The sequence below is a fragment of the Erpetoichthys calabaricus genome, chromosome 7 (genome assembly GCF_900747795.2).
Source record: "Erpetoichthys calabaricus chromosome 7, fErpCal1.3, whole genome shotgun sequence".
Taxonomy (NCBI): Eukaryota; Metazoa; Chordata; class Cladistia; order Polypteriformes; family Polypteridae; genus Erpetoichthys; species Erpetoichthys calabaricus.
The window spans coordinates 71085582-71112824 of NC_041400.2; the positions used below are offsets into that span (position 1 = coordinate 71085582).

General features: G+C 39.3%; 3 protein-coding genes across 3 annotated transcripts in view; 2 read left to right on the plus strand and 1 right to left on the minus strand.

The window, feature by feature from the left end:
- Positions 1–27243, plus strand: part of LOC127528849 (uncharacterized) — a 479443-nt gene that overhangs the window by 205179 nt on the left and 247021 nt on the right. The gene's annotated exons all lie outside the window — the stretch shown is intronic.
- Positions 10603–12621, plus strand: LOC114644971 (katanin p80 WD40 repeat-containing subunit B1-like). Its single transcript, XM_051930085.1, has one exon. The coding sequence runs from the start codon at positions 10603–10605 to the stop codon at positions 12619–12621; it is 2019 nt and encodes a 672-aa protein (XP_051786045.1).
- On the minus strand, positions 25098–27056 carry LOC114644972 (progesterone-induced-blocking factor 1-like). The gene has a single exon (XM_028792942.2). It carries the CDS (start codon positions 27054–27056, stop codon positions 25098–25100), a length of 1959 nt encoding a protein of 652 aa, XP_028648775.2.

Sequence of the window (27243 nt, forward strand, 5' to 3'; positions counted from 1 at the left end):
TAATCCCTTTATAAAGTTTTACTTTGTTTCCTACTCTATGTTTTATTTCTGACCTCGCTTTATCCTGCTTGCGGCATGTCAGACGGTTCGTAGTCTTTCTCGTTTTACTCTGGGCAGGGGGGCTTTGTTCTGTAACCTGCTCTGCATGTGTTTGTCCCTGTTCTTTAACCTCTTTATGACGTTTTACTTTGTTTCTTACTCTGATGGTCCGTAGTCTCTCCCGTTTTGCTCTGGTGCGGGGGGGGGGGCTTTGTGTGGTGCCTGCGCACGTGCGTAGTCTCTCCCGTTTCACTCTGGGGGGGGGGGCTTTGTGTGGCACTTCCGCACTATGTCTTTTGCGTCCACGGGCAGGTCCCTGCGTCCATATCCGGTTTACCATTCTCGTTTAGTAATATGGATATTGTGGCAGACAACTAGAGATCTTGCCCCACCAGACAGACCGGGAGAAGGGCACTATCTATCCCTAGGCACAAGAGAACAGCCTCCCTGGGTGGTATCAGGGCCACAATCATGGAACACCATAGCTTATGCCTTTTGGACTCTGTGGCCACCACCAGGGGGAGCGGAACGACTGAATGAGCCCATTTGGGTTGTGATGCAGCCACACCCGGAACCGCAGCTTAATTAGGCTAATTACCACTTGAAGCATTTCCGGGTGGGCTATAAGAGGAGCCTGCAGCCACCAGTCAAGGAGCTGGAGTTGGGTGGAAGAGGATGGAGCTTCCGAGAGAGGAGTGGAGGCGGCTGAAAGGAACAAGGACTGAGCCAAATCTGTAAATATTGTAAATAGTGTGAATAAAATGTGTGCGTGTTTGGACATTCTGGGGTCGTGTCTATCTGTGGCTGGGCTTTCAGATTGTGGCATATTTTTGTTGTAGAAAAATGCTGAAAATACTCATTTATTTAAAGGCCTTACATGCAATATTGGCAATATGTACAATATTTGAATTAAATGGCAGGTGAAGAAAGTGCAAATAAAGTGTAAATCGAGGAAGCTTAGCGTGGCCCATTTTCACAACATAGCGGGTATTTCATACACTGAAGGGAAAGCCCTTGCTTAGATGCTGAAAAAAATACTTCAGAAATAAGAATATTGACAAAATATCACCACACCAAAACTGAAAACTGAAATGATGTTATTTCTAACGTTTTTTACATGTACAGTATGAAAGTTTTGCTATGAATATAAATACTTCAAAATGTTTAAGGAAAATTTACTCTTAAGAGTTTTCATGTGTGCTCCAAATTAGAGCCAATCCTGTCCTGGCTATGGTCAGTGGAACACTTATTTGCCCTTGCTAATGTATACATACAGAGGGCTGTAGAAGCTTAACAACTGTGTTTGTACATGTTTTATAGATATTTATCTGACAAAAACAGATCATGTCTGACATTAAAATAAAGCCTTCTAAAATGGGTGTAAGACTCTGCCCATGCTGTATATACAGTTATATACATTCATGGGTAGGATGTCAAGCTGCAGGCAAGGCCTTAGAGAAAATACCAATGGACTGAATTTCTGTGCATGTGGATGGTTTCATCTGACTGTGTTAACACCACGCATTAAAATAGTTTATAACTCAGAGGGAAGTGGTTGTCATATTCATACCAGGCTGCACCTACAAAAGCATTAAATGAATACAGCACAAGTTCTCTGGTGCAAGTTCTTTAACAAGCAAAAGTGGATTGTAAGTGTACAGTCTAACTTTCCAGTCTATATACAGTTAATTTCAAACAACAAAACTCACACCACAGAAAGTGATTAAAAAAAGAAAATCACATTTTTTCAAACCTTTGAAGAAAGAGGAATCTAAAAACAAGATTGATTATCAGACATAAGAAAGCAAAAAAAAAAAAAAGTTGCAAAACTGAAAATATCTAATCCAAAATAGTAATCAAAAACAAGCAGAAGGGCAAAAGCAGGAAATCTAAACACATAACAAAACACTAAAAATTGGCTTTGACTTAGGAAACAAAGGATTATCTTGAAAGGAACGTTTTCTGAATTAAGTGCTGTTAAAAATGATGTCTCTCAGGGATCAATGCTAGAGCCACTGGACTGCAGGTAATATTAAATGTATGCATGGACAGTATGCCTACAAAAACAGTTTCCTAATAAGAAACCAAGGATCATTGCTGACATCAGAAATTTATTAAAGGCATAGAGAGATATGCTTTTCAAAATGGTGATATAAAAGCATACAAGAAATGCAAATACAAATTCAGAAAAGCAATCAGTTGTCACGCACGAGCGCTTAGGGAGCTGCGGAAGGACTCTAGAGCGAGCGCGAAACCCGAGGCCAAAAAGGAACGGATGAGACACCTAACTTCTTTTTCTTTATTTTCCTAGAAAGAAGGAAACGCCGACACCCTGACATTGCATCACTACCGACACCTCCCTAATTTCCCGGGATGACATCACATTTTTCCCAGAAGACACTGCACCTCCTTACCCAGCAATCCTCTGATTGGGGACTGGTCCTAACACTATAAAAAAGCTCTCCAGTATTCCCTGTTTGTCGAATATGGAATGTCGATCGTGACTCTCTGTAAAAAACGTTTAATTTTTGCAAACTGTTCACTATACGGGGCCGGAAACCCCAAACCTTTATCTTGTCTTTGTGCCTTCTTTTACAGTGGCGTAGCCGGCAGGATTGGAAGAGTCCGAAATGAGCGAAGGACAAGACCTGAATGCGATCCTAACCACCCTGGCAACCCAGCTCCAGGCGCTGCAGGTGGAGCACGCAAACACAAAGCGCTTGCTGGAAGAAACCACGGCACGGTTGGATAACCAAGGGGCGGTAAGACTGGAGCCAACTAGGCCTCAGCCTCCCCCGATTCTCCCTCTTTCAGAAAATAACGATATAGAATCTTACCTAGGCATCTTTGAAAGAACGGCCACCCGGAACCAGTGGCCACGAGCGGAATGGGCTGCCATTCTCGCGGCGTACCTAAAGGGCGCTGCGCAGTGGGCTTACTATGACCTCCCCGAGGAGGAGGCCGCGAGGTATGACGAGCTCATAGCAGAAATTCTAAGTCGCTACGATTTGGAGCGTCCTGCCCGCGTGCAGGCATTTGAGTTCTGGGGTAAAATGGGCCGATGGCTAAGACCAGACGGACCCCAGGCGCGCAAGGTAGTAGAGCAGGTCGCTTGCGAAGGCCTTGTGAATGCGATGCGATGCCGGATCAACTCTCCCAGCAGGTCCGTAGACACCCTTACCGGGATATGAAAGGCCTCCTGGAGGTTTTGGAGCGTCAGGTCGCGGTACTCCGAGTCGGGGGGTCAGAAAAGCTGGCTCGCGGGGCCCGGCAGTGACGCGCAGTTAACCCCAAGCCCAACCGCCGTGCGGCGGAAGCCCCACAGAAGCCTCGGGAAAAACCGGCCCTGCCGCGCTGTTTCAAGTGCGGCGAGGTCGGTCACATCTTACCTGCGTGCCCGCTGAATGTCAAGCCAATGGACTGCAGCCTGTCGCTATCAGAGAGGTATGGTGTTCACTCTACTCCTTTGGCTGTTCCTAATGTAGGGTTGGTATTGATTAATGGACACTCGGTGTTAGCCCTCTTTGATACCGGGAGTAACATCTCCATTGTTGCTCGCCGTTACATTTTGCCGCGACAGTGGCTAAAATCACATGTACGGGTTACTTGTGTTCACGGGGAGACCAGATCATATAGGTCCGCCTCGTGTTGTGTTACATGGAAGGGGGAGGTAACTCGACTGTCGGTTGCAGTGCTACCCGCTCCTCCCTTTTCTGTGATACTAGGACATGACTGGTCGGAAATCAAATGCGGTAAAAACGAAACCACTCCTACTGCTACATTGGGTCTAGCTATGAGGGGGCGGGCCGCCCTCCCCGCGGCTCCCACGCCATGCCATGAGGTAAACACGGGGGAAGTCCTTACCCGGGGGGACACTACAATGGCGTTGGACCCTGACCCGGAATCACCTGGTGAGGGCCCGAGCCAAAACCCTGATAACTTCCCGGTGATGGACGACCCCCTGAGCCGCGTAGAGTACCAATTTAAAAATACGCCGGCTTTGTTCAAACGCGAACAGTGGAATGATGATTCCCTTAAGTTTGCCAGGAATGCAATTGTGTCTGTTAATGGCCATCTGTCAACTAATCCCCTGCCACCAGAGCCCTACTTTGTTCTTGAAAACGATCTGTTGTATCGAGTAGCGACCCACGAAGGAGAGATGAGGAAATTGTTGCTGGTGCCCCGCACCTTCCGGCGGGAGGTGTGTGAACTAGCACATGCCCATCTCCTAGGTGCCCACTTGGGAACCGAAAAAACATTGGAGAGAATAAAGCTCCACTTTTATTGGCCCGGTGTGAATGAGGAGGTCCGGCGGTTCTGTCAGTCGTGCCCCGACTGTCAGGTCCGCCAGATACCCAGGAGGGCTCGTGCTCCTCTTGTGCCAATACCCCTCGTTGACATACCGTTCGAAAGAATTGGAGTTGACATAGTGGGACCCCTTGAACCTTCGGCCCGTGGCCATAAGTATATTTTGGTCATGGTGGATTATGCCACTCGTTACCCAGAGGCGGTTCCGCTGCGCTCCGCTACTACAAAGAATATCGCACGGGAACTTGTCATTCTTTTCACCCGAGTGGGAATACCCAAAGAAATCCTTACGGATCAGGGTACGCCCTTTACTTCGGATATGTTCAGGGAAGTTGCTAAGTTGCTGCGTGTTAAGCACCTGAAAACGTCTATTTATCACCCACAAACTGATGGCTTGGTCAAGCGGTTTAATCAGACGCTAAAACAGATGCTTCGCAAGGTAGTCAGCGCGAACGGGAGGAACTGGGATCAGCTGCTACAGCTAGTGCTTTTTGCCTATTGGGAGGTGCCACAGGCTTCCACTGGGTTTTCCCCGTTTGAATTGCTATATGGGCGCCAACCCCGGGGACTTTTGGACATATTAAAAGAAGGCTGGGAGGAGGAGCCCCTCCCATCCACCAACACTTTGGAATACATCATGCAACTGCGCGATCGGATGGATCATATCAGACACTTAGTAAAAGAGCATATGATGCGTGCTCAGTCAGCGCAGGCGCGATGTTATAATAAGAACTTGGTCCTCAGGGAATTTCAGCCTGGGGATCGGGTGATGGTGCTCGTGCCCACAACACATTCCAAATTGTTAGCTCATTGGCTTGGCCCGTATGAAGTGAAGGAGAGAAAAGGGCTGGTGGATTACTTGGTTCGGCAGCCAAACCATCGACCTGTGGAACGGGTATATCATGTAAATTTGCTGAAGCCCTGGAGAGACAGGGAGGTGGCCCCGACTCCAAGTGTGTCCCTCTCCCTTTTTTCCGCCCAGTTAACCCTTAATTTCGGTCCCGAGTTAACTCTGTTGCAATGGCAGGAGCTGGAGCAGAGCATCCTAGCCGTCCCAGATGTGGTCAGCAAGACACCTGGTCGCACCTCGTTGATTGAACACGACATCATAACAGACCCCGGGGTGGTGATCCGGGAAAGGCCCTATCGCCTCCCGGAGGCAAAACGTACAGAGGTAGAGCTGGAGGTCCAACAGATGCTTGACTTGGATATTATTGAGGAAAGTCATAGCCCGTGGTCTAGTCCAATTGTCCTCGTTTCTAAGCCTGATGGCTCCTGGCGGTTTTGTAATGACTTCCGGAAACTCAACCAGGTGTCCAAATTTGACGCCTATCCCATGCCTAGGGTAGATGAACTCCTTGAACGGTTGGGTACCGCCCAATACTTGACTACACTTGATATGACGAAAGGGTACTGGCAAATTCCCTTAACGGCATCCGCGAAAGAGAAAACAGCCTTTTGTACCCCAAGTGGGCATTGGCAATATAAGGTCCTCCCATTTGGACTGCACGGGGCACCGGCGACTTTCCAGCTTCTGGTAGACAGAGTGCTCAGGCCCCACCAGTCCTATTGTGCTGCTTACCTGGACGATGTTGTCGTCTATTCCAGCACCTGGGAAGAGCATATTTTGCAGGTGTATGCCGTTCTCACCACGCTAGCGAAGGCCGGCCTCCGTATACACCCCCGTAAATGTTTTTTTGGTTTAACAGAGGCCAAATATTTAGGCTACCTAGTGGGGCGGGGACAGGTGAAACCACAATGCTCCAAGATTAAAGACATCCTTGAATGGCCCCGTCCGAGTACCAAGAGACAGGTGCAGGCTTTTTTGGGGTTAGCCGGGTACTACCGCCGGTTTGTGCCCCGCTTCTCCGAAAGGGCAGCACCCTTGACGAATTTGACAAGGAAAGGAGCTCCTTTAGCAGTGGTATGGGACGAAAAAACAGACCATGCATTCCATGACCTAAAGTTGGCCCTGACATCGGCACCTGTATTAAAAACCCCTGATTTTACTCTTCCCTTCATTCTCCAGACCAATGCTTCGGACACAGGCCTAGGGGCAGTGTTGAGCCAGAGCGTCGACGGTGTCGAACACCCTGTGTTTTACCTGAGCCGGAAACTGTTGGACCGGGAGACCAGGTATGCAGCGGTCGAGAGAGAGACCTTAGCCATAAAGTGGGCGGTAATGCACCTGAGGTACTACCTGTTGGGCCAGGAGTTCACCCTGGTGACGGACCATGCCGCTCTCCAGTGGATGGCCCTGCACCGGGAGTCGAATCCCCGGGTCACCAGGTGGTTTTTGGACCTGCAGTCGTATAAGTTTGCCGTCACTTATCGGCGGGGTGCCCTTCAAGGCAACGCTGATGCCCTCTCCCGGGCTTACGACCTCTCGGTCCGGTACGCCCGCCCCGACGGGTCTGGGCTGGGGGGGGGTCATGTCACGCACGAGCGCTTAGGGAGCCGCGGAAGGACTCTAGAACGAGCGCAAAACCCGAGGCCAAAAAGGAACGGATGAGACACCTAACTTCTTTTTCTTTATTTTCCTAGAAAGAAGGAAACGCCGACACCCTGACATTGCATCACTACCGACACCTCCCTAATTTCCCCGGATGACATCACATTTTTCCCAGAAGACACTGCACCTCCTTACCCAGCAATCCTCTGATTGGGGGCTGGTCCTATCACTATAAAAAAGCTCTCCAGTATTCCCTGTTTGTCGAATGTGGAATGTCGATCGTGACTCTCTGTAAAAAACGTTTAATTTTTGCAAACTGTTCACTATACGGGGCCAGAAACCCCAAACCTTTATTTTGTCTTTGTGCCTTCTTTTACACAGTTTTGTGTACATCAGTATAGGAATATACTAGGGACTAAAAAATAAAACCAATATTATGACTTTTAAAGGCACAAAGCATCTGGTCTGGATGAAATTTCAGGGCATTCTTTTAAAAATCTGAATCTGGAGCAACCGATTAACTGACATCTTCAGTGACATCTTTAATATTTAACTAAGATGTTCCTGTCAACTTCAAGAAGACAATTATCCCTGTGCCTAAGAAAACAAAAGTGGGCTGTTTGAATTACTACAGACTGGTGAAACTCACTTTGATTGAGATGAAGTGGTTTGACAGACTGGTTCTGGTATGCATTAAAAATAATATTCCAGATAGTTATGTTTCCCCCAATTTGCGTATTATCACAACCAGTCTATAGACCAGCGGTTCTCAAACTGTGGGGCGCGAATGTTGCCATATGTGGCGTAATTTCGCTATTCGTAGGGAAATTTTAAACTTGTAGCGGTGTATCGGCATCAAAAAATATAGGAATAAATTTTAATAGGGTTTCAAAAAAACATTAGGGGGGCGCGATTAAAACTGTTATGAAAACTCGGGTCGCAAATACTTAAAGTTTGAGAAACACTGCTATAGACAATGCCGTATTCCTTGTACTTCATACCGTTCTGACACATTTGGGTAATAAAAATTGCTATGTTCGACTTAGATTGCAGCTAAGTATTTAACAGTTATACCAGCAAGTATGACAAACTAACTCAACTATTTAAGGCTTAGGACTACCTTCTACAATTGGAGTATTAAACTTCCTAAGCAACAGATCTAAGCACGTGCAGGTTGGCAGCATCACATCCTCAAAACAGGCATTCCAAAGGGTAGTGTGTTAAGCCCACATCTGTTCTCCTTGTTCACCTATGACTATGTGGTGAGACACAGCTCCAACTCTATTATTAAATTTGCTGATGACGCCACCATTATAGGTCTTATCACCATCAAAGAAGAGAAAGCTTGGAGTAAAGAGATCTAGCTGTTGACTTAGAGGTGCCAGGACAAAACTCTCACCCTTTATGTCAGCAAGACCAAGGAGCTGATCATAGTTTTCAGAAATCAGAAGGCAGATCATATTGTTATCTACTGTAAATTGTAGATGATGCTGTTGAAAGATTGAGCAGCTTTAAACTTCTTGGGATGACCACAACTGACAAATGGAAGCAAACACATTTTGTCTCTTGTCAGAAAGGCTCACCATTTCTTCTACTTTCAAATGTATGAGAGAATCTTGCATTTCTCCCTCTGTTCTTGTGACCTTCTACAGGTGCACAGCGGAGTTCATTCTGATTGCATCACACCCTGGTTTGACACATGTTTAGCCCAAGAACATAGTCATTTTTTGAAAAAAAACAAAACAAAAAACCATCCTGGTAAACTGATAGGTTTTATTAATTCTTTCATTGAAGCCTGTATGCCACATTCATGGACATTCTGTTTCCAAACTGATTTTTCACTGTGAATGAATGCCTTTCCATTTTTTACATTTTGGCGATTGCTCTGTTGTTTTTCAACACAGATTCACATCTCAGTATTACACCTGCATCTCTCATGATCTGGCAATATGAAGGCAAATGAAAACATGTCACAACAACAATCTAGCAAATCTTGATAAAATTCAAATCAGGTCTAAGTTAAAAAGTGATGAGCAGCTTTGACCAGGGTTTTGCAGCTAAGTAAACATGATTAATTGAATATTATTAATTACAGAAAAGCTCTAAACATTGCAAGTTTATATACAAAATATAATCAGCAACATTTAAAGTGTAACAGCATGATTTAATTTCCATGTCACAACTTTTAAAATATAAATCCTTTCCATCTTATTTATTCTATATTTCATTATTCATCTTACCTTTAATTTAACAATGAAGAAAAAATACCAAAGCAAGTCTTTTTTTAAAACTTTTAATATTCTCAAACATGGTGAATCCAATATAGGGTTGACGGAGATCAGTGCCTATCCCAACAGTACAGAATACCAGTCAGCTGTTAAGCAACTCATGCATACACCCACATAAGGGCCAATTTGAATTTACCAATCAGCATAGGCAATGTTAATTTGAGGATGTAGAAGAAAAACCCATGAAGACATTAGGAAAAAAATCTTAATTGCACATGAACAAGAACCATGATATTTTGTAAACAATGGACACATACGGAAGGGATAATTGAACAGATAATGCAAATTAACAAATGAATAAATATAAATCTATCCATAGCTTTCCCAGCAGGCCTAGTTATATAGTGTTTAAGTTATATACACCCAGAGCTCTGTCAGTAAGGGGGAAAGCTCTTCCACGTACACCCCACTCAAAATACACTTGGACGGGTGCCAAAACGTATTCCCACTCATCTCCCAAACTGTCTTGTACTGTTTACACAAACTTGAAATGCACAGTGACTTTGCCAGTCAAGCCTTTGCCCATGCTTGTAGGGCCACTGAATATCAGGCAGTTTTTTTTAGCTCATCTAGAGGTTACTTCTAAGGTAATACACAGAAGTCTTGTTCAGGAATATGCTCATGAATCCTGATTTTATCTACCAAAACGTTTATCAGGAGACATCAGGTATCCCTGCCTCAGGAAATTCCACTTCAGACGTTCAGAAGTTCTTGGTGTCCCCAACAGCACATTCTATAGTAGGTGTCAGGGCCTCAGACATAATGTTTGTTGTTGGCAATCTATGGGTAACACAGAAATCTAATAACTGAATCACTCATATTTAGATCATGCTTACCATTCCTCCCAGTCTCCATCATAAATGTATCTCTATCAGTCCCTATCATACAGGAGCAATTAAGTCTTACAATAGCACTACAGAGTCAGTAAGAACTGTCCTATTCTTCCCTACCATCCAGCTGTCATTGTACCAGACTGTCACTCTTTTCTCTTGTGGATAATTTGCCCACTTGTTGGCTTCATACATGGTTTTAGGCTGAAGTTGTCTATTTAACCAATAGAAGGTCTCTGGCAAATACTAGACCCCCAGCCATACTGTAGAACATTCCCAAGTATTCCTGTTCTTGGTTATATTCTCCTCAATTTATTTAGAACTATCGTGATAGTCGTATTTTTGCATTGTTTTATGCTTTTCAAAGTATAATTTTACATTTGGAGTTTTTTTCAGATTGTACTCACTGAAAAACACTAACCACCTAAATGGTAAAAGGATTGATTGAAGAGTGGATGTAGAACTTTTATTTTGATATATGCAGAACACTATGCTCAGCTTAAGGTTAGGAATTTGTTCTTTACAGTTGTTTATCATTGCTTGTTCTTTTTCAGTCTTTCATTTCACCATGTTTGGCTCTTGCATGATCTAAGGACAGCAAGCTTGAAAATTAAGTTACTTTTAATACAGATAAACATTCAGGCAGTAGAGATCAACTGAATTAGTACCAATTACCTATAGTGGGATGGCAGCTGGCACTAAAAGTAAGAAATCCTGGAAATTTCAAGACATAATTGCTCATTCTAGCAATATTTCATCATTGGCTTTGGAGAAGACATCAGGGGATCTCCTTGCCACAGGTGGGGAAGATTGTTTCCTGAATATATGGACTATTAATCGGCCCAACTGCATAATGTGCCTTACAGCTCATAACACCCCAGTGGATTGCATCCGGTTTAGCAGCACTGAGAAACAGGTAGTGGCTGGATTACGATCTGGCTCACTAAGATTATGGGACCTCAGAACAGCCAAAATGTTACGAACCTTGATGGGACACAAAGCTAACATCTGCAGTCTTGATTTTCATCCCTTTGGAGAACATTTGGCATCAGGTTCTCTGGACACAAATATCAAATTGTGGGATGTAAGACAAAAGGGTTGCATATTTAGCTATAAAGGACATATGCAAGGTGTGAGGTGTTTGTGCTTCAGTCCTCATGGAAAGTGGCTGGCATCATCTAGCGATGACAGCACCATAAAATTGTGGGATCTGACTGCTGGCAAAATGATTACCCAATTTACCTCACATTCAGGGCCTGTCAAAGAGATAGCATTTCACCCTAATGAATATTTGCTAGCATCAGGGAGCTCTGATAGAACAGTAAAATTTTGGGATCTAGAGAAATTTCAGATGATTTGCTCAACTGAAGTTGAAACAAACCCAGTAAACTGTATAGCCTTTCACCCTGATGGATGGTGCTTATATAGTGGATCCCAGGATTCACTGAAGGTTTATACCTGGGAGCCATACAAATGCTTAGATGCAATGCCAGTGACTTGGGGAAAGGTTGCTGATATGGCTATATATAGAAATCATCTAATTGGTGTTTCATATAACATGACCAATGTCTTCTCTTATGCTGTTAACCATAAATCGATAAAGAAGCATGGTTCATTTGACCAGAACTTCATTCAGAATTACATGCCACACAGACAGTTATCAGCTACAGACAACATTATGCAAAAAAACTTTGAAAAGACATTTACCTTGTGCATCAGTTCTCAGCAGATAAAGAAAAAGCCTGACAGTAATATTAAGTGTCCTGAAAAAGAACAAAATTATTACAGTAATGAAAAAGATACAGGTAGGAGTTTTCCTTTTGCTGAAGTCTACACTGAGATCTTCCATCCAAAGAATATTCCTTCTTGGACTACCCCATTGAAGACCAAGACCTTTTCAAACTCTTATAATGCCAAAAGCTTTTCAGCTAAACTTAAGCCTAAGTTGGATCTGGCTCCTGTGTCAGAAAGAATTAACTTTGAACAATCAAGTTTGCTGCCCTTTTCTCTGTTTACATCTGTTAACAGAGTAAAACCAACTATAGTCTCCCCAACTACCTGGACTCATCGCACTCATATCTCATCACCAAGAGAAGTGGAACTTGCATTCATTCATTCCTTCCAAAAACATCCAATTGGATTAAATCCAGCTGAGTTTTTACCCCCAGTGAAGAATGATGAAAACATACTGTCAGAGATTGTAAGGGATCATGAAGATATGTGTGTGGTACTGTCAACCAGGCGCAAAAACCTGAACGAAGTGCGAGCTACATGGAGTAAAGGTGATATCAGGACTTCATTGGAACTGGCAGTAACTATAAATGACATGTCCACTATAGTGGACATTCTGAATATAATAAATTTCAAACCTTGCTTGTGGAAGTTGGAACTGTCTGCTTTAGTACTTCCACAGATTGAAAAACTACTGCAAAGTAAATATGAAACTTATGTTCAGACAGGTTGCATGTCCTTGAAGTGTATAATTCAGTGTTTAGTACCGTTAATAGTTGACAGACTTTCAATACCTCCTTCAACTGATTTTGACATGCTTGACATGCCTCAAGAAGACACACATCAAACATGTAAGGCATGTTACAAGCAGTTGAAGAATCTCCACAATGTTGTTAAGAGTAAGGCTGGTTTAGTAGGGTATAATGCCAGTACTTTACAAGAGTTATACTTATTATTGACTTCATTAAAATGATAGTTATACTTATTATTGACTTCATTAAAATGATCAAGGTCATGTAGGGTGTCAACTGATTTTCAGAATTAGAGTGGGTGACTTAGAGTCCTGATAATTTTTAGATTTTGTAAATTAAGTTACAAATTTCTGCCTCTGTGTATTACAAAAATTAAAATAACTATTTTAGATAATTCTTCTGAAGATGCTAACAATAAATGTGAAATGGTGATATGGTTATTGTCAAACATAATGTCATTTACATGGTCCAAAACTATGGGAATGAAAGTGCAAAGGTGAACACTGATCATAACTTCACGAATGATTCCATATTTTCACCTTCTTCTTCAGAATGCTCATATTTCCACATGCAAGAGTTCCTTTACTGAAGATCTGGGAAGAATGTTCCAGTTTCTAAGTGAAGTCAGAAAAAGAGGCATCAGTGTGATTTGCAGATACTACAAATTAATATTTTTAATCTGCTTTGTTTGAAAATCAGACCGGATATTTAACAAAAAATATGTTCATTATATCTAAAAGCAGTAGCATTCCAGATCAGTGGCCATCATGAAATATACTTTAATAATAAATGTACATAAAAATAATATAATATTTATGGTTATGTTTATTGTGAAGGAAACACACACAAACTAGTAAATGGTTAAACCTCCAGGATACCCTGTTTAAAGCTTAGAGCTGGGAAGGGAAAGTAAGTTCTTGTTTGTTTTGAAGTTCTGGTAGTATTGTGTGTATCTCTTGCTCTCTACTAAGACAAGTTCAAGCATCATTCATGGGTGCTCTGTTTTCCCCAGAGGCTGGCCCCAAGATGTATGCAGTCTCTAGTGAGGTGGTGGTTTACATACCCTGGGAATCAGAAGAGGTGGGGTTTGTGGTATTAAGGCAGAAATGATGTCAGACATCTTCTAGGGGCTTCTCCTCCACTCCATGGATGGAAGTGCAAAATGGGATAGTAACTGTGCAACATCCTTCATCTACATTTATTAATTCAGCATATTTGACAATAAATACCCTATAAATCTATACTACACTTGTTGCAATGAAAAAAAGACAAGCTTATGTCTTAGCCATCATGATCTCGTTGGCAGGCTCTATATGCCTCATTTTTGTAGCAATCAAACGTTTTTAATTTTTCTCATTTTTTGAGTTAGGGAAGAGGTACTATTTTGAACATATGTCAATATGTAGTCACCATGTTCCATTTTGAGGACAGACAAATCAATAAATACAGATACACTAGGACCAGAAAATTATCTTTATTGGTCAACTGTCGTGCTTAACCCACAAGCCCTTCAGTAGGCACATGCATAAAGACAAACCCCACCTCCCCATGTCATATTATGGTACAAGTTGCAGCAGTGATGGGTTGGCTACTGCAGTGGGTACTTACCAGACAGTAACAGAAAGTATAATATATTGTGGAATTTTAACAGGCTTCACCAGCAGCTGATATTCACCAGAAAATGTATGATAAAATTAAATGAACAAAGTTGTCACATTGTAATGCTGTTTACTTGCAAATAATGTTTTGGCATACATCACCTATGTTTCCTTTACTGTGCTTGAGAGTGTGGTATCACATTTTTTAATGCATTGCATTAAAAATGAAAATGATCAAACATTTGCAATAATTTCTCAAAGATGATGCTGCCCATGTAATAAAAATTAAGACCCATATGTTCCCTCAAAGGGGGGGGTTTTAACAAATGACACCCTTTTCCTCACTCTTTGTTTTTTTATTCCAGAATATTAACCCAAGAAATATATATATATCCCATTCATTTTGTCGTGTTTTTGTTCATTTACATGTATAGAAGCTAAGCAGTTAATCAAGTAAACATGTCTTTAGCTATTTATGTGCTATTTACTGAAATGTAAATCATCTTTTGTCATTTTTTTCTTTGTATTACATTGGGTGTGCTGTACTTACAGAGGCTTCAGATTGGATAAAGATGGTGCAATACACTATAAACATCTATTCATGGGTGTGTTTCTCTTTTCCTTTATTATTCTAGATATGTTGGGCTGATTATCACAATTAAACAGAAATATTCCCATAGCTTCCTAATGAAATAATATTATCTGAACCACTTAGACACTTGGTGTTAGTTGACTGCATTGTGAGATTGGCTTTCTTGGACAATGATTTATAGAACATAACTGAAGTAAATAACAGTTTCACTTTTTAAAAGTTCCCAAAAGACAGTCTTCATATGTACTTTAATTTTAGGGCTTAGCACTATGGACAACTTTTTACTCTTACATATGTTTTGACTTTATAGTGTGTCTTTCAAATAGAGTACAGTGAGAAGGCCAAGTAAGAAAACGAATGAGAAGACAGACTGTGGCAAGGTTAAGTTGCACTCTCCTCCTAGGAAACAAAAAAAGTTATCACCAGAGACTGGTATCCTTTATAGATTGTGGATTCGCTTCCCGGTTCCTCCCTATGTGGATAGCGCTTTGAGTACTGAGAAAAGCGCTATATAAATGTAATGCATTATTATTATAGGTGTGCTGGGTGCCTATTAGGCAGATACACTAATAAAAAGGAGAGTTCTGAAAGAAGAAGAAGAGAGAGAGAAGTGTATGACTTGGATTTGAGTAGGCTAGTTTTTCCTAAAGTGTTAGGGAAAGATGACCCAGCAGTTGCTACAGGTGTCTGAGCCTATGTTAAGTAACAGAATAGGGCCATAGAGGAAACGACAAAGGCAACAACACCTCCTTAAAGTTAATTGCATACAGTCACAGCATGGTATAAGGGGTCAATGCTATCCTTTTGATTAGACAAGCATTTAAGGAGCTGCTTTGGAGACCTGAAATTTTACAGGTAATGAAAGTCTTTAGGATCCAAGAATAAGTGCTATCCTAATTTTCCTGACACAAAGGGGTCTTCTAAAGATAACTGGATCCTAGTTCCCCTGTTGCTAAGGTATCCTTGCCAGCTGCTGTGTTGCATGTCCTGTAGCATCCTTTTACAAATGGATTGGGTGCTGTGTGCTGATGTGTTATTTTTTGGTGGGTCGAGTGCCAAGTGTTGCATCTGTTCGCAAGTTTAATTAAATTATGGTGTTAATCACAAAAAGTTTGTTTTTGTTTTCTACTAAGGGTCTGTGCAGTAGTTTTTACTGCTTTTTCATTTCAGAAACATATTTTTGGTATTACTTTAAGAAACATGGATTCACATTACTGTGAATGTAAAGTGCTTATGTAGAACATATTGGGGGTAGTGCTAGCAGCAGGCAAGGTAAAGGCATTAGCAGAGGAAGAATAAGTAAAACAATATAACTGCTAATAGTAAATATCCATCCATCCATCCATTATCCAACCCGCTATATCCTAACTACAGGATCACAGGGGTCTGCTGGAGCCAATCCCAGCCAACACAGGGCGCAAAGCAGGAAACAAACCCCGGGCAGGGCACCAGCCCACCGCAGTAATAGTGAATAAGAAAGTTAATTTCCTTACTAAAAAAAACTGAAGTACTTACTTTAAACTTATACCTATTTTTTAATTTTAAAAAGCTTACAGTCACCCAAGAAATTTTAAAAATGAATCTAATACAATACAAATCCTGTATGATTTTGGACTTTTCAGAGAACTGCTTTCAGGATGACTACTTCCAGGAAGCCTACTGTAGATACGCAGGAGATGCCAGCTCATCGAGCACCAGGTGCTCAGTGTTGCTGAACTGGAGGAGGTAGCTATCTAGTCTGCATTTTACTAGAATTGGAGGATATTTGCAGAGATATTGTGTTAAGCTTTTATTAACTTATGATATGCTTAGGATACTTTGTTGACAGAAGAAAAAGAAACAGAACTGCAGGAGATTTTAAATTATATTAATTTAATTGATAAGTTCTTTGGTATGAAGATGAATATGAAGAAGACAAAGAGCATGCTGCTAACAAGAAATTAGACAGTGCCAAGGATCATGATTAAGATTGATGGAGAAGTCATAAAACAAGATAGAACAATTACATACTTGGATGTTTTATTGTGCTTTTAGAACATCTAACCTCTTAGATTCTTCTCTGAAGGTCTTTAACATCTTACCTGTACCACTTTAGGTTTTTTTTGTGTATTCAACTCTATGGTCTTCTAATGGCAGGCTGTTTGCTGAATGGAACTGTATTTTAGAGTAGATTAGATAAGATAAACTTTATTGATCCCATGGGGAATTTCAAATGCATATAGCAGCAGAAAAAAAACCAACAAGAATACAGACTCACAGGACAGGAAATACATCCAATCAATCAATTGACAGGTAAATTAGTCAATAATGAAATAAACAGATAAATACATAATAATAAATAATAATAAACATAACAAGTACAGAGAGTGGAAGCATTGAATTGCCTGATAGCAGTGGGCAGTACAGACCCCCAGAGATGCTTCTTGGCATACAGTGGTGTGCTTCTGGTGGGGATGGAGGACATTTTTATGAGAGCATTGAATTTTGCCATTATCCTCTTTTCCACAACAGCTTCTGCTGTGTCTTGGGTATTGGCCTGTGATGGTTTTCTTGAAAAGTTTGTTCAGGGATTGTGCTTCTTGTGAACTCGGGCTGCTTCCCCAGGAGATTACAATGTAGAAAACCACACTGGCTACTATGAACTGGTAGATCATTTCCAGCAGCTTACTGCACACATCAAAAAGCCAGAGTCTCCTTTACAAGTACAGTCTGCTTTTATGTACTGTATTTCATATTTATTTTATTTATTACATGAATTTTCTTGGGGAACAGCCTAAAGGCTTAGGTGAGTGTAATTTACTGCTGAGACATGAAAGGGCACCATATAATAGCATTCTCTCTTCTCCTTCCCCTTCTGCAGAAAGGAAGATTGACACCTCTTCCAATGTGATGTCACTTCAGACGTCTGACCACCTGGACCTGCTTCTTCCTCCCAGAATCCAACATAAGAGGAAGCAATGCCATCTTGGGCATACTGTGTGAATTTAAGAAGTCTCAACCTTGAGCTTTGACACACGTTTTATTTTTACACCTTTTGTGTAACCTCAATATATGGGGTTTGCCTTCGGGTGCCCCAGATCCTTTATCTTGTGCTCTTTTCTCTTTATAATATGTGTTTATTTTTGTTGTAGTTTTGTTTCCAAACCTTTTACCTCAGCTCATTTTACCACCAATAGAGGTTCTCAAAGGCTCACCTTAAACCTTTAAGGCATCACAGCTAGACAAGGAATGGACAGATTAGTCCCTTGTCTTGCTGGTTATAATAATCACACAAAGACTTTGACCTTTAAGCTTTTACTTGTAAATTCTATTTATTTGCATTAAAATCAGCATACACAAGGAGATACACAGAATCATACAACCTAGAACATTTAAATCTTCATTTTTCCAAGCAGTAGTAAATGTTAATACTCATTCCTTGTGACTTCTTATCTTGCAGGTTATGTGTTCTCAAGCAAAGCAAGGATATAACGAGAGAGAGATCTGCTAACTTCTTCTACATGAGCAAAAACATGGCAATATTTATTTTGGTGTAGAGCTTAGGATACATGGCTATGTTTAGTGAGCAGAAATATTGAATTGAATTTTTTAATCCAAATAATATTGGTTTCATTTTTATATCAAATATATTTATTCTTGGTCATAATTTCCACTTCTAGAATCATGAAAGTTGAACATACAGTTCTCTTCCTTACAAAAGTGAAATACCATATGTTTAATCTTTTTACTTTTGTACCACTTAAAACTCAAGTCTTGTAATGACTGTAATTCCCCTCAGATATGCACTCTTATAAGACATATCATATACAATTTTTATACTTGAATAATGGTCATTTTTCTGTCTCAGGTCACTGGTACACAACATAAAAAGAAAAAAGAAGGAACAAAAACTTTTACATTCTATGTCTGTCTAAAAACACTGTGTCATTTCCAGATGTATGCCTCACATTACAAGCTCACCTACACTTCATTTACAATAAAGGAAAGACTTTTTTTTCTAAGAATTAATTAATTCAAGGGGTAATAAATAATTAAATAAAACTGGAATAATTTTGAAATATTTCAGTAGTTACAAGTCTGGTTGATTAACCACCAGTGCAAATTTTCTTTTACTAATATATTGTTCCAGACAGCATTTTTCAATTAATTAATAAAAACACAAAAACATTCTCATTTCAAGGCCATTGCCATTGGCATCATCAAAAACTATATATATCATTTAAAGAAAATTTTCTTTTCAAACCCCATTTAACCATGTAATCACTTTGTTAGTTTATTAGTTTTTTTTTTGTTTTTCCTATGGCTAGTTCTGTTTTTTCAGCATCTATTTGTGTTTTGGTTTATTTAAATGATAATATGGCCACACTATACCTGAGTTCAAATGGAATGAACGCACTGATAGGAAAAGACACCCACAAGATAAGGAGACTGCAACTCAAACTGCAACTCAATGTGCATACGCTGTGAAGGAGGTGATGCCTAAACAGCAGAATCTGGTTATACCACTCAGCCAAAAGGAGTAGGCATAAATTATAAGTGTAAAAACAACCAGTGTTTTCAAAGTCAGTCTACTGTAGAATCATCATTGCTCTTTTCTGAACAGCATTATTGTTCTTAAAATGCTGAAGTATCAAAATAAAAGCATGCTTGAGTAAATTCTTTTCTAACTCCATTGCCAGAAAGTAGTTTATTATGTTCTTATTTTACGTGATGGTCGACTGTGGCCTGTGGTACTACTCACTACTCTGTAGTTGCATCCTACAACAAGCTACTAGAAAAAAATACTCCATATTTTAGTCATGAACAGACTACAGGGGAAATTTTGATTATATATTCAGGTGCAAACTACAGTAGAGCTGCAGTAAGTTGTTTCTGCTCAGTTTTCTTTTGTTATAATATCCCAGATTAATGATAGTCCTTTAAATAATTTGTGCGATTCTGCCATTCATATCTCACTATTTTCCTCTTCTTTGCCTCCAGTGGGCTAATTTATCTTTGAAATATGGGCTAGCGTCACATTATATGACATTAAATCAGAGACTGCATCACACTTAACAACTGTACTTTCTGGATTGTCTTGAAGATAAAATCACAGGGAATGACAGATTACACTACATAAGTCCCTTGTGACTTCTCAGCACGGCTTCAAGTTTTCTGTTTGTGCTAACTCCAACGTTCCATGAGTTTCACCTCTATATGTGCAGTTCAGTACAGTCATTTTCTTTGTTCTTTTAAGGCTTTCATTGTTCATCTCTGTTCTTTTTTTTCTTGTAGACCTGATTGGATTCTTTTTTATTTGTGGCTATTATATGCATTGTACTGTATTTTCAGATGAGAACACATTCACTGTCTCTATGACTTACAAAAATATAAAGCCAGTTGTATTTTGAAACCACTATGAAAATATTTCTGCCAGAAACACATTGAAGAGTAACCTGAATTCTATAAAAACCTAACGTGCAATTTTTACAGTTTGCTCCTAATAAGGGAATTATATTAAATAAGAAAACTTTTGATGAGAAGAATCTACTATCAATCAACTATCAAGTAACTATCAATATTTGGGACTTCATGTTGTTTATAGTATATGGTAATTAGAGGTTTTTAGAGATTCAAAGGAAGGGTGTTTTTTCCTTCTACCAGAGAATAGGGGCTATCATTGCCTCCATTGGCATTGTTGACATTTTTTGGTTTTTAGAAGATTAGAAAAATGTATTTGTGAATTGTATTCAGACTATGTTCACTTTCTTTTTTCTTATCATGCCATATGCATATAGCTGAAGGGATATGTTTTAATTTATGTGAAAACGTCATAAATTGGAAAAGACAATAGGCTTTTCAACAAATAGCACAAACATGCTGACATTAATAAAAAAACCAATTTATTCTAAACATACGAATTATAGATGATCAGTATATGCATGCATATACGCATGGAGAGCAGTAACAAATAACACTAAGCATAAATCTAAGCTGACTGTTCCTTTATTTCCTTATTCCATAAAGTAGTTACAGACTTACAGAATATATCTGCCTTTTTTTGCCTTATTGTTTATTATTAGTGTATTTAAGTGTGCTACTGAAGTGGTTATTAATTGGCACTGTTTCATCTCCTGTTAAGCTACTGAGATCAGGCATTTCATTACATGCTTGTTATAGGTACTGAGGAAATGATGAACATGATGAAAAAAATTTCATACTGGGTGTTCACTCCCAGTTTCTAGTTGCAATGGTGAAATATATTTTTTCACAAAAAAAGAATTAAAGTGTAAGTCAGGACCTATTAGGGATGGATTGACAGTTTATTTAAATTATTTGCAGTATTACAATATGGCATCAGATTAGCCATCCATGTAAAACATGTTAACCCAATTATTGTATTCCTATATGGACAATGTCCCTTCAAAAATCAACCACATGATGCAACATCAGTCTGTTACAGCTTGACTACAGCTTACCCATCAATCACACCCTGGTTCTTAACAATGTTTCTCTATATGGCATGTAGACAACATCCATTAAAGTTTTCTTTTCCCAAAAAAGTACTGTTCAGCTTTCAAGAGTCCATGCCAGGACAGAAGGGACAGCTTAGTACTAAAAATTCGTGGACAGCCCTGTGGTTTAAGAAGAAGCAGGAGACAAATGTTTTTGAGATAAGGAAGACAGAAAGTTTCAAGGTAAGATTTGTGGTCGTCTGACACAGGATTCCAATAAATGTTGGGGCACCAACTAGGTTGCCCTGTTTAATTAAAAAATAAGGTGTTAACAGAAACAGCACACAATGGCACATATAAAACAAAATACAGATCTGCTGTTACTATTCTATAGCCTTTTGAGTCTGGTTCAGATCTTCATCTCTGTCGAGTGTCAGTCCAAAATGAAATGCCACCTTCTGTGAGCACCTTGAATATATAGTTCTCTGACCGGATGGAATGGAGTCAGTTGCCCTCATTGGATGTATCCTCTGTGTTGTGAGAACAAAAAGAAAGCATACTGTTAGTGAATTTACTGTTTATTTGTTATTAATTCACTAATAATAAAATTGAATATTAATATTAATAATAATATTATTGTTTGTTAGTGAAAATTCTGTTTGTGAATTTCCCCTTGGGATTAATAAAGTATCTATCTATCTATCTATCTATCTATCTATCTATCTATCTATCTATCTATCTATCTATCTATCTATCTATCTAGCTCCCTTTCACCCTGGGCTGGGATTGCTTACAAAAGGATGAACCAGGAGGGTTATCCTCAGACATCTATCTGTGACAGTTAGGAATACTCACTGTTCATGACATCAGAGAGTGGTGACATGTTGCATAGTAATTAAAACATGCAAGTAAGAATTTCACTGCACTCTGTATATGCGACAGTATTAACTTTACGAACCTATGGTATCACAGCATGACTGCTCTATTTTTTTGGCTTGACATTAAAGACAAAATTGAATCTCAAACATGCTGAGCTATCAAGCTGGCTCCAGTTACAGTTTGCAGAGCCATCCCCAGCAGTACCCACAGTTGCCATTATCTCTTGACCAGTGTTTATGGCATACATCTGTGCATATTCTCTAAAGCTGGGACAGGTTTCCTTCATAAGGCAGTTTAAGTATCTTCACAACACTATGACTGTACTCTGATTAGCCTAAAAGAGATGCCTCCCAAAGAGTCATCCACAACCACCAGTGTGCTGTAGATGAGCTCTTGTGGTATGGCTTCCTGTGATTAGGATGGCAAACTCATTAACTTCAACCCACCACCACTAGGAGATACAAAGAGATCACATCCAGCAGATGTATTTGTAGGACCTAGAGAAGAGAAGGAAAGGAGACACCATATGTACACATCATATTTCTAAGTGAAAAGAAAAGTTGACTCCATCTCCAAAACTGGTCCTTGATGCTCTCCGCCTTATTACTCAAAGTATAATAAAACACTCTTAGCTGGGAGAAGAAAAGAGATGATTAAGAACAGAGGCATAGGAAGATCAATTGCTAAGATGTTAAATGTCAGTGAAAGCAGCTGTGAGTTTTATGTGCCATGCCAAAGTGATGAAGCCAATACCACTTTTTCTTTCATCAGTCTTCTATGAAAGTTGCTCCAGGGTTGCTGTACAATGGCTAACCCTGCACTCTGACCCCCAAAGGTCATGCGAAAAGACAATTTCCCCTCAGGGGTTAATACAGTGTATCAAGTAACAAAAAAAAAAACATTACCAAATACCAAACAATACCAAAATAGATTATAAAAATGGCTGCAAAGAAAAATTATGTTTCATTTTAGATTAAACAAAATAGCACCATAGCACCTCAAACTTCATCCCTCCAATTATTGGTATTTTGATTTTTCACAAAGAATACTGTCTAAAGGTTCTTCTTGCATACTTATGTTTCTCGCAATCAGAGAAATGATGAGAAAAACTGTTTTGGATCAGTAATCCTAAAAATATATACTACACTTGCATTGTCCTAGTAGTTGTATAAATTAACTATGAACAACCGTAGCCAGAATTTAATTAATTCATTCAAAAGCTATGTCATGGTGTGTGCCATAAATTGATCTTATGCCACTATTTATTAATTATTTTTATGTAAATTTTATGCTAGTTTTACAGTAACTGCAATTGCAATAACTGGATCATAGGATTCTGAAATCTCTATTGATAGTGTAATCATAAAGCAGTGATTGCCAATTTGTCAGTGACTTACACATGTAAACTCAGATCTCAGTGTAATGTCAGTCACTTAGCCCAATGTGCTCAAGTTTTTTTTTTTTTTTTTTTTTACAACTTTTCCTAACAAAGCTTCTTTCAAAGGTTCTCCATTAAAATAAGCAAACCTGGGCTACAGTAGGTGTACCACAACCCTCTCTGGAGCTAGGTTTAAGTTGTGGTGTTCATCTTGTAAAGGTGACCAATATAGTCAAGTTAAGTTTAGAGTGAAGTAGGTGTATGAAGATATCTGCAAAGTCTAACCACCTTATGGGTGAATGACAATGATCAAGTGTAATTTTAGAGATGTAACATATGTAGGAGAGATTTTAAAATAACACATTTTAGGAATGATAAATAGCTGTTGGGGCATATAGTATTTCTTCAGTGGTTGTGGAGAAGCCAGATATTCTGAAAGAGATTGAAAAGAACTGGTTAAAAGGAGGATTGCATGGTAACAGTGATAGCACCTCTTCTTTGCAGTAAGGAGATGGTTCACGTCTTGGGTTCTCTCCTTGTCTGTGTGAATTTCTTCCAGGTGCACCAGTTTCTTCTTATAGTCCAAAGACATGCAGGTGAGGTGAATTGGCATTGCTAAAATGGCCCATGACTTTTTTGGTATTAGTTCAATTTCTTACCGACTCTTCCATATCAGATTTATGGTAAATGTATATAGACGTATGGCACAATCATGAGATATTGGTACAATTGTTCGCAATTTTTTTGCTGACTATTAGGAATTTTAAGCCTTTAAATGCCTTTCTTGTTGTGATTTAAAGACTATGACATTTCCCAAACATGTCTTTTTGTTTCATCAGGTCTTTCTTTCACTTTATGTTTCAGCCAGTATTGTAAGGTGTTTTCTCAGGATCTTCTGAATCTTACAAAGCACAGCAAAGGCATCAAATTGGTCAGTGAGAATGTTTCTTGACTACAGAAATAAAAATAATATTGGCTGAGTTTATCCACATGAACATGCAGAGAAATGCTGAGTTAATTAATTGGGAAGTAGAGCGGAATTACAGGAGTAACCTTGGACTAACTGAAAACAGCAGGAAAAAAAGATGATGATGGCAACATTGGAGGCCATCATGACTAATGACAAATAGTACCGAAACAAATCTTTACTGACCATGTCATTCCACCACAGTGTACTAAGAGACATTACTGAGACTTTTTTGCCTACAGCTTTGATAATATATTGACTCCTCCCATTGTGCCTGTCTTCACTCTTACACAGTTATAACAGACACATTATTACAGAGGCAGTATGTCACAAGAAAGAAGAGGTCAACAGGTTATGATTAAGATTAGGCTTGGTCAGATTCAAGAGAAAAAAAGAAGACATGAGAAAGTCAAGAATAAAAAATCGAAAAATGAAGATGTGCTGTACTGGCTGGAGCATGCTGCAGGTTGAATCTCACCCTCTAACTAATTGCCTGACCATGCCTCTTAACACTCTTGTATTCAGGCTGATACTCAGATAAGAAAAATCAGTAAATAATTTTTGATCAGCAATTTCATGACATTCTTCTAAAATAATGTGATGTGTTATACACAGGAGCTCACTTGATTCTCTTCAAATGTACATATTTAAGCTGCCATTGTTTCTTCAAACGAAACCAATTGATGTTTATTTATTCATTAGTTTGTAATTTTAAATCTTCTTTTCCAGTTTAGGCTTTATAAACCATTCTAGACATACAGTATCTGCCATGATATTTGTCTCATCACTGTCCAGCAATTAGACAGAACTGCACATTTCCATTTAAAAAAGCAATGATCTCTCCAAGGTTCAAGTATGTACTTTGGTTAGAACTTGCTTCATCATTAACAATTCCTCACAGTTGTTCAGGAGTATCACTAAATCATCTGCCATACTACTGATGATTTGTTGTAAGGCCAGGTTCTCTTTCTTAAGAGTGCTGATCTTATTCTCCATCTGTAAAATGTGCTCTTTAAGCATCTGGTTCTGATTCTCTCTAAAGCATATACCTTTAATTAGATAGTGGTATGGCTGTTGTGCTTGGTTTATGAGAGTGTGGGCTTCCTCTAGCTCTTGGGAAAATTGATCAGTAAGCTTCTTCTGTTGCTCCAAGTGCTTTCTCATTATTGAATTCTCTTTTTCCACTTCTAGTAACCTCTTAGCCAGGCAAGCACTGTTTTTAATACCTTTTTTTGGTGTTGTTCTGACATTTGTTCCATGGCCATTAGAAAAAAGAATGTTTCCTGGGGCCTTTTTTTTCTTGATTGTTCCATTTTGCATGGTGGCCTCTGAAAAATATTGTTCCAATTTCTCAAATGCTGAGAGTTTAACCCGGTACTCAGAATTTTGCACTTGCAGTTCATTAACATGCTGCTCAGCTGCCACATGAAGTCTAGAGAATTCTCCAGCTAAAACTTCCAGTTTCTTCTGGTGTTTTTCACACTCAGTTTGATACAGCTGCATGTTCTTTGCTATTTCTTCATGAATCATGAGAGCATTATCCACTTCTTGCGATTTTTGTTTAACTCCATGAAGCAGTTCTACTAGTTTTCTGTCTATTCTAATCCAGATCTTCATGAACTGTTCCAAAAGCATGTTATATTTTTCAACAGTGTCCTTTTCATCTTTAAATGCTTGTTCATTCTCTTGTACAGCATCATCTAAGGAAGCACTGTAAAAATTGTAAATATCTTCATTAGATTGATTTCCAGTTTTCTCTGGCTTATCAAAAAGTTTGCTTTCATATTCTTGTGCAGAGCAAACACCTGTTGTTTTATATTTCTTGTAAAGTTGTTTAAGAAATTTTTGTGTTCCTGGAGTCTCATTCTGTAGATGTCCTATTCTATTTGCATTATCTGCATAACTTATATTAAACTGCAGATTTTGGAAGTTATTAACCTGTTGTTGAAGAGCAACCATCTGCTGCAGAGCTGCCAACTCTTTGCGTATGCTATTACTTTCTGTATTTGTTGTTTGTTGGGCATTCTTAACTGTATCTAACTTGCTACTAAACTCTGGAACCATATATAGAAGTGTTGCCTTCTCTTGTTTTATTTCATCATATGTTTCTTGTTCAATTTTTAACTCCAGGTCAAGGCCTTGTCTTCTCACTTCTACCTCTGGTTGTACTTTATTTTCTCCTTTTCTGCTTTCTGTTGGTGCTTTCAGTAGAAATTGGTCACTGAAGGGGATGTTCTTTGAATACAAAGTGGAAATCTCTGTTTTTAAAGGCTGAAACTCTTTATAGAATTGAAGAGGTATGCATTCAGAGTTTGATTCTTGTTTCTTCAATAGATCTTTCAGCTCTGAACTTTTTTTCTGTGTGACTGCTGGATCATGGATGTTACTGCATTCACCTTTTGCTTTTTCATTCTGTTGTTGATTGGTCTCTTCCAATTGAGTTTGGCTCAAAAAAAGAACATCCATACCCTCCCTGATGTAATTTTGCTCTTTTCTAGATTCTGCTTGTTGTACTTTCTGCTCATGTCCTGCTTTTTTAGTCAATCTCAGTATTTGAGGAATTCCACAATCAAATTTATCTTCTGACTGATCTAACTTGCTGGATGGAAACACATGAAGATTGTCATTTGTCAGATTTTGCTGGTACAGTTCACTTTTCAAGAGTTGGACATTATTATCAAACAGAGGACTGGAAATATTCGTATTGCTGATTGTCTCTTCAGCTAAATGTGTTTCTTCGGTTTCTGTACAAAAATGTTTAGTTTCTATAAAAGTGGAACTACAGTTTTTAGAGTCTTTTGACTGCATAGCTGATGCACTGTCTCAAGATCTTCTTCCATGTAGAAAACTGTTTCTATTAGAGTCTTTTACAGTCTTTTGGGTTTTGTCTCTGTTCAAAGTAAAATATTGAAAAAAAATGTTAGTTCACACGCCCAGTTAATTATTAAGAATTTCTGTTGTTGCTCTATTGTGATAATCAGTCAAACAAAAGGAT

Coding starts and splice junctions, on each gene's coding strand:
- LOC114644971 (XM_051930085.1), top strand. CDS start 10,603: ATGGCAGCTGGCACTAAAAGTAAGAAATCCTGGAAATTTCAAGACATA.
- LOC114644972 (XM_028792942.2), bottom strand. CDS start 27,056: ATGCAGTCAAAAGACTCTAAAAACTGTAGTTCCACTTTTATAGAAACT.